The sequence below is a fragment of the Mytilus edulis genome, chromosome 12 (assembly GCF_963676685.1).
Source record: "Mytilus edulis chromosome 12, xbMytEdul2.2, whole genome shotgun sequence".
In the NCBI taxonomy this organism is placed as follows: Eukaryota; Metazoa; Mollusca; class Bivalvia; order Mytilida; family Mytilidae; genus Mytilus; species Mytilus edulis.
The window spans coordinates 63,847,247-63,862,540 of NC_092355.1; the positions used below are offsets into that span (position 1 = coordinate 63,847,247).

The 15,294-nt window shown below is 33.4% G+C and overlaps 1 protein-coding gene across 1 annotated transcript; it reads left to right on the forward strand.

Annotated features, from left to right (window-relative positions):
• The first annotated feature begins 2,459 nt into the window (after positions 1-2,459).
• LOC139498893 (uncharacterized) lies at positions 2,460-14,672 on the forward strand. Its single transcript, XM_071287481.1, has 6 exons — positions 2,460-3,510; positions 4,586-4,678; positions 5,416-5,514; positions 9,062-11,094; positions 11,881-12,000; positions 12,722-14,672. Exons 1-6 carry the CDS (start codon positions 3,108-3,110, stop codon positions 13,388-13,390), a joined length of 3,417 nt encoding a protein of 1,138 aa, XP_071143582.1. The 5' UTR covers positions 2,460-3,107; the 3' UTR covers positions 13,391-14,672.
• The last annotated feature ends 622 nt before the right edge of the window (positions 14,673-15,294 follow it).

The window sequence follows — 15,294 nt, forward strand, 5'->3', positions numbered from 1 at the left end:
ATACCAGTCGAGAGAATGTTAAATTTCACGAGCCGTAAGGCGAGGGAAATTCATTCTCAAGACTGGTATTTTTCGCAAATACCCCTATATCCTCCCGCCGACCGAGTAAATCCGGATTCCCTCCGACCGGGTCCGGACCCAAAAAATAAAATCGTCATTATTTCAATAATTTATCACTTAGACTAACCATTCTTACATTTTTTGTAAACTCTGAATATGTTGCTTTCCATTGATCATTCACCGATAACTGTTTATTCTTTGGTATTTGAGGAAAAAAGGATAATATTTTATGAACCCTTTTCAGAATTGGATTCCCGCTCGCCGGATATACACCTCATTCAAAAATATGCTTTATTTTTTTTACTGCGCAAAATAAACAGGCCATTCAAAGCTAAACATTTACATATGGATATATATGAATGACCGAATTATAACCCATTGATTTATTTCACCAACCCACTCGATTTTTAAGGTACATAAATTAGTGTCATATTTTGATATTTTGGGATTTTGATATTGCTTACCAAGGATCATATACAAATACTATATTTTTGTCTATTTAGCTGTTATAACTGTATTTCTTCAAGCGTTTATGATATATTATGTATTGTTCGTTAGGAAACGATTAATTTTTCCTCAATAAATGAATACAAATTGCAGAAATGTAATATCAAACATTTACAAAAATATACACTCCGGAAAATTCCGGACTGAATGAGAAATTAGAAAAAAAGGACACGTAAAAAGCTTCTAATTTTTTTAACAACGTGATATATATCGGAATAATGATATTTTACATTAGGGGTAATCAATAAACTACCATAAAATCAAAAACCCATCAATCAGTTGTTATAACCCACTCGATTTATAAGGTAAAACAAATTAGTGTCATATTTTGATATTTTGGGATTTTGATATTGTTTACCTATGGCCATACACAAATACATTTTTTTGTCTATTTAGCTGTATCAACTGTATTTCTTCAAGTGTCTATGATAGATTATGTATTGTTTGTTAAGAAACAATCAGTTTTCCCTCAATAAATGAATACAAATTGCAAAAATGTAATATCAAAAATTTACAAAAATATACACTCCGGAAAATTCCGGACTGAATGAGCAAATTAGAAAAAAAGGACACATAAAAAGCTTCATATTTCTTTAACAATGTCATATATATCGGAATAATGATATTTTACATTAAGGGTAATCAATATACTACCATAAAATCAAAAACCCACCAATCAGTTGTTATAATCTACTCGATTTTTAAGGTAAAACAAATTAGTGTCATATTTTGATATTTTTGGATTTTGATATTGCTTACCAACGATCATATATACATACATATTTTTTGTCTATTGATCTATTATAACTGTATTTCTTCAAGTGTTTTTGGTCGATAATGTATTGTTTGTTAAGAACCAATTTGTTTTCCCTCAATAAATGAATATAAATACCAGAAATGTAATATAAAAAAATTACAAAAATATACACTCCGGAAAATTCCGGACTGAATGATGAATTAGTAAAAAAAAGGACACATAAAATCTTCTTATTTTTATAACCATGTGATATATATCGGAATAATGATGTTTAACACTAAGGGTAATCAATATACTACCATAAAATCAAAAAAATATTGATCAGTTGTTACAACCCACTCGATTTTAAAGCTCGGTAGTTGCCTTTATGTTGGTTTTATAGGCTTTGATGATGGCTTATCGTGTTTTCCGCTTAATAAAAAACCTATTTATGTTGAAAAACACATCTTTCAGTTAGCCAAGGCCTTTACGATGAAAATGACATCTTGTATAGACCAATGACATGCTCAGTTTGGTCCCTAGGGTGAAAAGATCCGGGGTTGGTATGGTCAATATTGTTGTCTGGCTATCCAAATTGGGGGTAGGGGTCGATTAAATATTTGTTTTGGCTTACCTGCACATATTTTAGTATAAATAAAGATTCAGTCATGTAGTAGACACACTTAGCTTTAGTTTGAGCTATAATATACCCCAATGGCATGTCTGGGCGGTGCTGGGGGAATATTTTCACTTTAATGGAAATTTGCCTTTATGTTGGTTTTCTAGGCTTTTATGATGGTTTATCGTGTTTTCCACTTAACACCAAATCCACCATAGAACCATGCAATATGTCAATAAGAGGTGCCACAGGCAACATCCCCCGATTTTGATGAAAATTGGTACAAAGGGTCATTATGAGATAAAAATAAATTATGCAAAAAAAAAAATTGAAAATGTTACTATTTATAGAATTATAGCGCCATCTATAACTGAAGAGTATTTTGCCATATTATCATGATAAAAGGTTATAAAATGGAGATTTCTAAAACTTGAATAAAACTTATTTTTTCTGTTGTTTTTTTTAGAGGAATATGAAATATGATGTTTTTTCTTCAAAATAATCTATTTATCAAACTTTTCAAATTGTTAAAAAAACCTCCCCCCATAACACAAAATATGACCATTTGACCTATTTTCAATAATCTGCAATATTGCATGTTTTAAAAAATCGTTTTCTATCAATATACAAAACAAAACTTAGAAATTGCAATTGCATGTTGATATTGGGATATTATTTTATTTATGACAGGTTTTTCTTGCTGGGCTCTTTATTAACGTTACCATGGCAACCGTTTTATTACGCCTCAGTTTTTAGATTTTAAGTAACCGAATTTGAGAAAAATGAAACATTAGGGAGTAAAAATGAGATTTTTTTCAGGTTAAAATATTACACCTATGCTATTTAGTGGAGATATATAATAACAAGTAACCACAATAGACAAATTCATCTACCATTGACTTATAAGATCACTTTTCTAGGTCCCTGTTTTCTGAACTTGGAATAAATTGATATGTTTCCTCAAGATGTTTGCATAATTATTGTAATAACCTATTCATTTTCCTTTTTCCACGAATTATTCACATTTCTACAAAAAAAATGCTGCTAGGACCAAATCTTTATTTCAAAGAGGAAGGTTGTTACTCTTGTTGCTGTTTTGGTTTTTAGCTAAATCGCATTAGCTCTTCAATTTAGGAGATTACCATAACAACATAGCATCAGAAAAATTATGGAGAGAAGCAGAAGATGAGTGAGATGAGTGGCAAATGTTTGTTTTCTAAGTTTAATGCTGTGGATTGTGGCTTTTCTAACTTTTACAACGATACCAAACAATTTTATAAGCTTAATGAATGTGAAAAGAACACTGATGCCCATCTTAGATCACTACATTCATATAATCTGAACTCAGACGTTTCTGAATCAACACTTATTTTATCTCGTGTCGGAGCGGTTTTCAATTATAGTTGTACATATAACATATGCCAAGCCCACAGAGACACTCTAGGTATCTATTGGCAAAGATCAAACAGAAATGGCTGCAAGCATCCACTGCATGGTTCGTCCAAACGAAAGGCTGATAGAGGAATTTCACTGAAGCGCTCGGTTGAGATTTTCCTTTTTTGGGGAGAGCATGTGCCCATTGGATCAGGTATGTTATATTTTTGGTTAGATAAAAAATTAAAACATTTGGGGATCCACACTTTATGCTTTGTAGCCTATAAAGAAATGGCCATTCCAATAAAAATCTAAACGAAACTTGGGGGGGGGTTACTTTCTGAGTGAGTGGTATCAAAAGTCATAGCATTGTTTATATCTAAGGGTTACCCAATTTGTTTTCTTGTTAGTCCTTTGTCTATATATTTATGTAAAAATGAGGGGTAAGTGTCATATTTGGTATCTGAGGGATAGAAATTTTGCAAGAAAATATGAGTGGGGTTAAAAAATGCTTCATGTAAGCTGTTCAGTTTCATGTAGGCCACCCAAATGATTTCAATAAATGGTGGATCCCTACAGAAGCAGTCTTGACCATTACCAAACTACCATGTTTTTGGCAAAGGCCAATCCACCATTAAAGCAAAAAAAAATACATCATCATCATGTATCCCATTTTAATCTTTATAAAATATTTAAATCTGACACTCTGTCTACCTAATATCATCTACCTATTTTTATGAAGCAGCACACTAATTTTCATTTATGAGAGTAGAAACAGAATTTGGTGCTTTTATGGGTCGCTTTTTCAAGATGTCAAATATATTTGTGGCTTGAAAATTTCAAACAAAATATATGACTAGACCCAAATATTTAGAACAAAATGTATGACTGGGCTGTAATTATCAGACAAATATATGACTTGGCTTTAATTTTCAGACAAATGTATGACCCGGCTGAAATTTTGGACTAAATATATGGTTACATGATGTAGATAACATTTTTTTATGCAAAATATATATGAATAGGTCATTTTTTTGGTCTTAGGCTACAGACAATATATGAATGTGTTTCTCATATTCCAGAGAGCTCTTCCAGAGGCACACCTGTACCAACTTTTAAACAAATTTTAAAGTGCCCCACCCCCAATTCCCATTGTTGGCATAATTTGTTTTCATTTGGTGAAATCAGTAATAATTCTTTAAAACTAACAAACAAGAACAATAGTCAAAAATGAATTATTCATGCTAACTTACATGCACATATAAAAAGTCATTCTTTATAATTTACAGGTATATGCAGAGGCTGCAGAGAAGAACACAGCAAAGAATTATTGAAATTCACATTATGTGATGAAGACAATGAAGAGTCAAACATAGAAGATGGTATGTAAAAAAAATCATTTGACATTTTGTTCATCATGTTCAATTAAAACAAAATCAGTTATTTTGATGAGCGAACAAGAATCATGTTGTACATGTATATATATAGAGTGATGTTCAGGTTGCATTTAAAACTTCTTTATGCAAGTTATTGACAATGCACAGCACAATGTAGGAATTAATTTTTAAAAGATAGCCATGCTAGTGGCAAACTCTTCATATTTTTAAAACAAATTTAATTTTTACAGCAAATCACTAAATGCAATACAAAAGAAATTGAGTGCTTACAACATGTACTTTAATGGAGAAGGGTATATATATATCCCACTTACAGACGGCCAGCTCTGAATGCCCCTCCCCCAAAACAAAAAAAGAGCAATTAAACCTAAGGACACAGCACATGCCCAGATTATGAGATATCTTTTTTAGAATAATAGGTTTAACATGTACAATGCAAGGGCAAACCAATGAAGTAAATACTCCTGATTTAGGAGAGGAGCACAAATGTGTTTTTTTAAGATCCCTTCTCTATACTGCATTTAAAAAAATAAACAGTTAATTCTAAAAATGCTTTTATTACTGTGATTTTGAAATGCAATATGGTTATCTCCATATTAATGAAACCTTGGACTCACTAAGCATGTACATGTACTGTAAATCGTGTACATATGATGCTTTGAAATTTTAATTACTGTCCAATCAAAATTTCCATTAGAATATATGTTTTTACTACTTTTTAGATGAACCAAAAGAAAAGAAAATATGTCTCTCAAGTGAAGTTGTGTGTCGACTTTCTGTGACAGATGGTAACTGTCTTCAATATGGAATTTGCACAACATGTAAGTACATGTAGTTTTAATTTGTATTGTGTATAATCAGCAGCGGATCCAGACACTCTAAAACAAAAAGTGGGGTGGGGGGAGAGGGGCGAATAGGGGGGAATCAGACAATTAAAAAGGGGGGATGGGGTTGGGGGAGAGACAAATTTTCCAAAAAAGGAGGGGACAACCCCCCTTTCCATCCCTGGATCCGCCACTGAATTATGTAGCTTTAAGTTTTTGATCGTGACAGTATAATACATGTTGAAATAGATTTAACTTTAAGGTCAAATGAGCTTTTGTCATCACTTGGCGTCCGGCGTCTGTCGTCCATAAACTTTTACAGAAATCTTCTCCTCTGAAACTACTGGGCTAAATTTAACCAAACTTGGTCACAATCAATTTGCAGTTTTTGGTTTTTACCTTGAATATTATTATAGATAGAGATAAACTATAAACAACAATACTGTTCAGCAAAGTAAGATTTACAAATAAATAACAATGACCGAAATTGTCAGTTGACCCCCTAAGGAGTTATTGCCCTTTATAGTCAATTATTAACCATTTTTTCTAAAATTTTAGTATTCTTTTAAAAAAATCTTCTCCTCAGAAACTATCGGGTCAAATTTAACCAAATTTGGCCACAATCATCATTGGTGTGACTAGTTTTAAAATGTGTCTGACGACTTGGCCAAACATCCAAGATGGCCACCATGGCTAAAAATAGTATATATTATTACATGTAGGGGTAAAATGTAGATTTTTACTTATATCTCTGAAACTAAAGAATTTAGAACAAATCTGATGAGGGGTTAAATTGTTTATTAGGTTCAGATCTATCTGTCCTGAAATTTTCAGACAAATCGGACAACCTGTTTTTGGGTTGCTGCCCCCGAAATTATTAATTTTAAGGAAATTTTGCAGATTTTGGTTGTTATCTTGAATATTATTATAGATAGAGATAAACTGTAAACAGCAATAATGTTAAACAAAATAAGAGCTACAAATAAGTCAATATTGTCAATTGACAAATAAAGTTTTACTTACTTACTTACTTACCCCATAAGGAGTTATTGCTCTCTATAGTCATTTATATACATGTACGACCGCAAAAATTGAAAATTGTTTTGCCGTATATTGGTAAGACGTTGGCGTCGTCGTCTGAAGTCATTTGGTTTTGCACTATAACTAGCAAAAGTAAATAGAAATCTATGAAATTCAAACACAAGGTTAATGACTTGAAAATGAAGTTTGGAATTGATTTTGGGAGTTTTGGTACCAACAGTTTAGGAATTAGGGTCCAAAAGGGTCCAAATTTTTGTTTGATTTTATCTAAAAATGAATTATTGAGGTTCTTTGATATGCCAAATCTTACCGTGTATTTAGATTCTTTATTTTTGGTCCTGTTTTCAAATTGGTCTATATTAAGGTCGAAAGGGTCCAAAATTAAACTTACATGTAGTTTGATTTTTAAAAAAAATGAATTCTTGGGGTTATTTGATATGCTGAATCTAAACATGTACTTAGATTTTTAATTATAGGCCCAGTTTTCAAGTTGGTCCAAATTGGGGTCCAAAATTAAACTTTATTTGATTACAACAAAAATTAAATATATGGGGTTCTTCAATATGCTGAATTTAACCATGTATTTAGATTTGGGATAATGGACCATAATAGGTAAATGTCCAATTTAAAAAAAAAAAAGTTTTAAAGTATAAATTCTTAAACCACATTCATTCTGTGTCAGAAACCTATGTTGTGTCAACTATTTAATCACAATCCAAAGTCAGAGCTGTATCAAGCTTAAATGTGGTGTCCATACTTGCCCCAACTGTTCAGGGTTCGACCTGTGTGGTCGTATAAGGCTGCACCCTGCCGAGCATCAGCTGATTTAACTAATTTTCATAAATTTTTAGAAAATGTTTTCCACTGCAATAACTGGGCCAAGTTCATTATAGATTGAGATAATTGTAGCAACAAGAATTTTCAGTAAACTAAAGTAAGATCTACAAACACATCACGATCACCAAAACTCAATTTTGTCATGAATTTAACTGTGTCCATTGTTTAATATGCACATAGACCGAGGTGAGCGACACAGGCTCTGGAGAGCCTCTAGTCAAATGGAATGGTATTATATATACATGTACAGTCTTAGCTTTTTGCCATGAGCATTTATGATGCCTGAGACTACTTAGCAAAATTCAATTTAGGCAAATTATAAAGTTCAAAGCATAACTGATGTTTACTTTAAGAGCTACATATAGTATATTTGAAATAGTTTTTAGCGAAAACTGCACTATACAATTAATTTATTGAAATCAAAAATGTGTTAACAAATAACAATACCAGAAAAATAAACCAATGATGAACATGATGAAAGGCACTGCTTGCCCAAGTCCAATAAATCTCAACATTGAACAATGAAAATATTCCACAATCATTCACCCTGACCTCACAGTCAGTTGATAAAGATAATTTTTTGTGATTATTTTTGTGTTCAGAAATAATAAGCAATTGGTAATACATCCGTAGTAATTTTTTGTGTCTTGTACAAAAATCTTCTTCTCTGAAACTACTAAACCAAATTTAACTAAACATGGCCACAATCATCATTGTGGTATATATAGTTTAAAAAATGTGTCCGATGACCCCGCCTACCAAACAAAATGGCCGACATGGCTAAAATTAGAACATAGTGGTAAAATGCTGTTTTTGCTATATATCTTTAAAACTAAGACATTTAGAGCAAATCTGTAAGATTTAAATGTCCATCAGAATAAGAAATATCCCCTCACAAATTTTCAGATGATTCCCACAACCCGTTGTTGGGTTGCTGCCCTAAAATTGGTAATTTAAAGGAAAATTTGCAGTTTTTGGTTATTATCGTGAATACCATTATAGATAGAGATAAACTGTAAACAGCAATAATGTTCAGCAAAGTAAGATCTACAAATAAGTCAAATGACCAAAATTGTCAGAGGACCCCTTAAGGAGTTATTGCCCTTTATAGTCAATTATTAACAACTTTTCGTCTTTTTTGTAACTTGTACAAAAATCTTCTTTTCTAAAACTGGGCCAAATTAAACCAAACTTGGCCACAATCATTACTAGGGTATCTATTTAAAAAAAGTTTCTAATGACCCCGCCTACCAACCAAGATGGCCGACATCAGTAACTACAGTAACAGGTGAGCGACACTGTGAGGCTCTTGAGAGCCTCTAGTTTATATTATGTTCGAAACCTTCAAACAGAATTACAAGCCATTAAGACGCCTTGGAGCCTCTAGTTTTATGTTTCTAATTTCATAAAACTTCTCAACTGAAACTCATGCAGCCCTATATGACTGTGTCATTTTCTAGTGTTCGATCATTTAGTTCCAAATAAACAGTTGCATGAGCAATCCATGTTCATGGGTTGTTCCATATACAGGGCTATCAAGCAGTGAGCAAAGTGATGAATTTATCTGATTAGACTTCAATACATGCATGACAAAATTAGTTTAACCTCAACGTCTTTGATGACCTTATACAATGTATTGTATTTTATGTTATTTATTTAATTTTAGTTGAACATGAAGAATACAAGTCTGTGGAAGGGTCACAGGACTCCCAAGGAGCAAGCACAATACAGGGCACACCATCATCCCAAGTGACAGATAGCCAGACTTCTGATTGGTTTCATGATCAGTTAACAGCAAGAGACAAATTTAACCAAGCTATGCATACTATTTCTAAAGAATTCACACCATTACGGTCTCAACTGTCACATGATTGGGATATCATTGAACGCCGTACCAAAAATTACTACTTATCTAAAGCAGTAGAGAGTATCAACATAGTAGTAAGCTACATTGCTCCTGGTCAAGAAGATAAGATTCTCCCTGATGTATGCATAAAACTTGCACCAGCCAATTACATTGAGAAGGACACACTAATAGATGAACTTATTGTAGCATATATTGCCAGTAACCATTCCGATATCCAAATACAAATATTGTCCATTTTCGCTAATAAATACACAAAAGAAGAGCTGAAAAAACTGGTGCCTGGTTTAACCATCTCCAAAATCGATAGAGCTAGAAAGCATGCTGCACTTTGTGGACCTGGTGATGTTGTTAAAAAAGAGGAGATTCATCGAGACAGATTAACAAGAGCAAAGATTGCCCATTTTCTAGAATTTTTGTCATCACCTGCTTACTGTCAAATTGTTGGTTTTGGATCAAAGGTAATCAAGTTATCTAATGGAGCAGAAATCAAAATTCCTAAGGTTGTTAGAACCGTGATGGCGTCACGTGTTATTCAGCTCTATGATATATTTTGCAAATCAACAGATTTTTCTTCATTGAGGAGATCATCCCTTTATAAAATTGTAAAACTCTGTGCTTCATCACAAAAGACTAGCCTTCAAGGTCTTGACAATACAATTGCTGATGGTATGAAAGGGATTGATACTTTAGAGAGAATTGTACGAAAGCTGAACACTTTTGGACTTGATACCACTTCAACCAAAGAAGTTACTCTCTTCCTGTATAGGACAAGTCAACATTTAAAGTTTGACATCAAAGGACATATAGCATTTCAATCAGACGTTGTAAACCATTGCTCAACATATGCTCTTAGTGACAATAAGGAAAATGATTTCTCTGGGGAATGTCAGCATGAACATGATAATTCTTGCTCAGTTTGCTCTGCTGTTTTGCAATGCGAGTCAAAGGTGACAGATTTGTATAAGGAAATACAAGATAACATTCCATCTGAGCAAAAGGAGGAAATTGAACATGACTTGGAGATGTCTGGTAAGCAAATCACTGCATGGCATTCACACTGTATTCGTACAGTACACCAAGACAAGGCAAAGCAAGACATTTTGTCAAACTTAAAGCCAAATGAGGTTTTAGTCATTATGGATTGGGCAATGAAGTTCATCCCATTTCTTCATCGAGAAAAACAAGCAGACTTTTTTGGAAAAAAGGGCATGTCATGGCATTTTGCATGTGCAGTAACAAAGCCAAAGGATCAACTTGAACTGAAATGCTTTATACATATATTAGATGATGGAGTTCAAGGATGGTTCACTGTAGCAAACATTCTATCAGATGTCATGGTTGCTCTCAAGAAGCAGAACCCAATGTTAACATGTGCTTTCCTAAAAAGTGACAATGCTGGCTGTTATCACTGTGGTTCATTGCTTGCATTTATACAGGCTCAAAATCTGAAAGGTGCTCCAATACAAATCAAACAGTATAATTTTAGTGAGGCACAGTCAGGTAAAGACTTGTGTGACAGCAAGACATCGCATAGTAAACTTCACATCCTCAGATATGCTGATGAAGGGCACGACGTGACAAGCCCATTTGACATGAAGCAGGCTCTAGAAAGTTATGGAGGATTACGGGGGACATTCACATCAGTTGTTTCTGTCGATAAACATTTGGAACCTAAAGTGTCCATAAAGATTCCTGGTATAAATCAGCTGAACAACTTTCAATTTACTGAAGCAGGAATAGTAGTGAGAAAAGCCTACAAGATTGGAAATGGAAAGATGTTTGAAAATTCTAAGCTTTCACTTAGACAGTGTACAGATATAGACAGTTTGAAGGTATGTTTATCAGCATAACTGAGGTTGCTATATAAGGAGAAATGAAATATTCAGGTTACATACATAAAATTGAAAATGGAAATGGGGAATGTGTCAAAGAGACAACAACCCGACCATAGAAAAAACAACAGCAGAAGGTCATCAACAGGTCTTCAATGTAGCGAGAAATCCCCTCACCCGGAGGCGTCCTTCAGCTGGCCCCTAAACAAATACATACTAGTTCAGTGATAATGAACGCCATACTAATTTCCAAATTGTACACAAGAAACTAAAATTAAAATAATACAAGACTAACAAAGGCAGTATATATATATACTTGTAATGAGCCTCATTATGGCCATGACACTTGGTGTCAGATGCCCTATAGTGATCACTCTGTGTGTCTGTCCATCTGTCGGTCACCATTTTGTCAAATCAAGTGCCATAACTCCTAGACAAGTTTTCTGATAGACCATATATTTTTGTTTTTGGTAAATCTAAATGCATAATGATGTAATGTGCTGATCAATTTTGATAAATGTTACAGTTTATGTGTTATTCTAAAAAAAAACAGTTTAGACACCTGTGGTATATATTTAGCCATGGCGGCAATGTTTTTGGCAGGCAATCATACATTTCACAAATTTGGTCATTTATAATCCTATATACATATATATATGCATGAATAAATCCTTTAGTGTATTCAGAAATGAATATCTTGGAAGAAGAATTTACGATTGACAATAGCTATAGACACAAATGATGGCAGAAGCTCACACTATCTAATGATATATAAATGTTTTGTAGATTTTACATCCATTCGGAAACAGTGACAGTGTGAAAGTAGGAAAAGTTACTTTGAAGACGTCTCCAGAAAGGGTTGATATTCCAGACACAGATTCAACTGAAACTGAAGAACAAGATGAGGTAAGAAATATTTGTCAAAAGCCATATCAATACTGAGGTACATGTAGGAAAGTAAATGGAAATGGGGAATGTGTCAAAGAGACAACAACTCATCCAGCGAGGAAAAAAATACAACACAGGATGACCCATTGGTCTCCAATGAATAGTGAAAAAAACATCCCACCGATAAGTGGGCTATAGCCAGCCAGAAACCACAAAGTGGAGAATAAATAATACACATAAGGACCAACAAAAACAGCATATATAACATAAACAAGAGTGCTGAAATGTCTTGCCTGTTTAATAAATTCCATAATATAATATTGATTACCTATTGCTAAAAGTATCTAAACACAAAAAACATAAGAAAAGCTAGCATTATCAATACACTGTGAAAGTGATGTCAAGGTCAGGTGACAGGAGTCAGACAGACATGAACATCTTTGGTTGATTTCATACACTAAATGTCATTTACCTACAATGTACAGTTATTAAGGAACAGACCCAATAAAAAAAAAACAAACATGATAAGTGGACCATGAAAAAGAGGTCAATGTCACCTGACAGGAGTTGGACAGACAGGTATACCAGCAGATAATTCCATATACTAAATATCATTGACCATTTTCACTTTTTGGTCCTATTGTTTCATGGCAGACATTTGTCAGGATGATGCATTCTTGCTTCATAAGCAATGGTCAGGTGACTTGTCCATAAATTTTGTTTTATTTTTTGTTATCAGGAGGACACAGAAGCTGTGAACAGCATTGGATTTGCCTGTCCGGAGCCTGGATGCCAAAGGGAGTTTGTTTCGGCAAATGGTCTTGAAAGGCACATTTTGAAAGGATCCCATCAATATGTAAAACCAGCAGGAACAGATGTTGTAAAACAAATGTGGGTTGACAAATGCAATAATATCGGAAGTGAATACAAATCTGTGATTGACCAATCTGTTATCTCAGGCTCTGAAGATGATTCCGTTGTTGAAGGATGGGCTTTGAAGAAAAATCGAAAAGTTGTTCGTTTTTCTCCGCAAATTAAAATCTTCCTGAAAAACATTTATGATGAGGGTGAAAGAACAGGGAAACGCCCCTACTATGACGATCTTTGTGACAGGTTAAGGAAACAACGAACAGAAAATGGAACCAAAATGTTTTCCCCTGCTGAATGGTTATCTGTTAGTCAAATTAAAAGTTTGTTTGCAGGTTTTGCATCTAAACAACATTCAAGAAGGGATATCCCACATGCTTTACATGTTGTAGCTCCTGATCAAGTTGATGTAAATGATGTTGAATTGAGAAATGTATTGTCTGAAATTGAAAACTGGGAGATACAAGAGAACATGTCACTCTTAACCGACAAAATTTTGTCAACAGAACTTGACCCGTTTCATGCAGATACATGTAATTGAAAGTGTTTGTAGCAGATCATGGACTTCTTATGAATACACTTATGAATTGTCTCCCTTTAATGTTATTATAAATGATTAATTGTCTTTTAAAATATTCAGAATCAAGTGAGAAATTGAAGTCAGGCTTGTTCACTCTTCCTTTTATCATATCAATTTTGGCTGTATAAATCATTAAAAATGAAGGATAATGAAAGACAGTCCTTGCTTTCCAAAAGTCTTAACCTGCCAGGTGGTGCATTCAGCCTCTAGTTAGAAAAAAAATAATCTAAGCTATGACCATTGCCTGAGATGAAAGTTTTTAAAAATAAATTGGGCATCGTCCTTTGATGGTGCATGTTTTGTACAAATTTAAATCATTTACCCTCTAATTTTCCTTGTGAAAAAATACAAAATATCAAATGCTGTTGTCTTAAAGTAAGTTGTGACCTTGACTTTTGACCTTTAAGGCTACTACAGAGCCTGAAAATGATAAGAGACTGTTTCCTCTTGTTACATAGGTGCATGTTTGTACCATATATTTTAATGAAAACTTGATTTGTTTGAAGGTGCTGTTATATGAAAAACTTTTAAAAAAAAATTTAAAAAATTGCTATTATCTGTATATATTGTGACCATGGCCTTTGATCTACAGAGCCAAATTTGAATCAATTTCTTTTCTCCTCATTCCTTTGGGTGTTTGTTGATTAAGTTTCATGAAAATCCAAAGATGTGTTTCTTTGAGTTCATCTGTAAATGATATTGTGACTTACAAAATGACTTAGGAACAACCAGATGCCAACTTGTATTTATAATTTTGTTAACAGGGGTAAACCTATTTGCCCCTTCCATATATTCATATCTTATGTTGATAGAATATCTTTTTAATACAATTTCAATAATTTTTCAACATAATTGACCTAATAGCTCCAGTTTTAATGCTACTTATTCATGTGCAGAAATTTTGATTTTTACAGTGTTTGAAGAAAAATCACAAAATTTCATAATTTTCATGTCTCTGCCAGACACATAAGAATATGAGTGCCCACCAATTTTATTCTTAAATTAGTTTGTACTATACTTCAACTTTGCAGTGTGATATGATTTTTTCAATTGTCAGTGGTAGATGAGATTTTGTATCTGTTTTAAAATGTGTAATTTTCAACAAAAAAAATACGGGAAAATTTAATATAATTATCTCCCTTTGACAGGCAAAACTTTGAAATTTGATTTTGATTATAATTGTGTAAAATGTTTATTTTACCATCAAACTTACTGTCAATAAAAGTTAAAATAGTAAGATTTATACTTTGTTGCTTTTTTTTTCATCTCAATATTGTCACAAAATCGAAGAAATTCATTTTTCTGAGCCAAAAAACTGGTTCCCTGTATAAAATACTGCATTACTCGTTCCAGTGATAAGGTCCAGGGGAAATATTTTGTGTGAAGTCTTGTACTACTATGGTGTTTTTATTCACCAAGTTTCTAGGAGATTTGAAGACCCCCCATGTGTCACTCAATACATGGTTTTATGGTGGATTGGGTGTTAATGAGGAACTCTTTATGTTGGAAAACACATCTTTCAGTTAGCCAAGGCCTTTACGATGAAAATGACACCTTGTATAGACCAATGATAAGCTCAGTTTGGTCCCTAGGGTGAAAAGATCCGGGGATGGTATGGTCAATATTGTTGTCTGGCTATCCAAATTGGGGGTAGGGGTCGATTACATATTTTTTTTGGCTTACCTGCACATATTTTAGTATAAATAAAGATTCAGGCATGTAGTAGACACCCTTAGCTCCAGTTTGAGCTATATTATACCCCAATGACATGCCTGAGCGGTGCTGAGGGAAGATTTTCACTGTTATGGGTAGTTGACTTTATGTTGGTTTTCTAGGCTTTTATGGTGGTTTAACGTGTTTTTCGC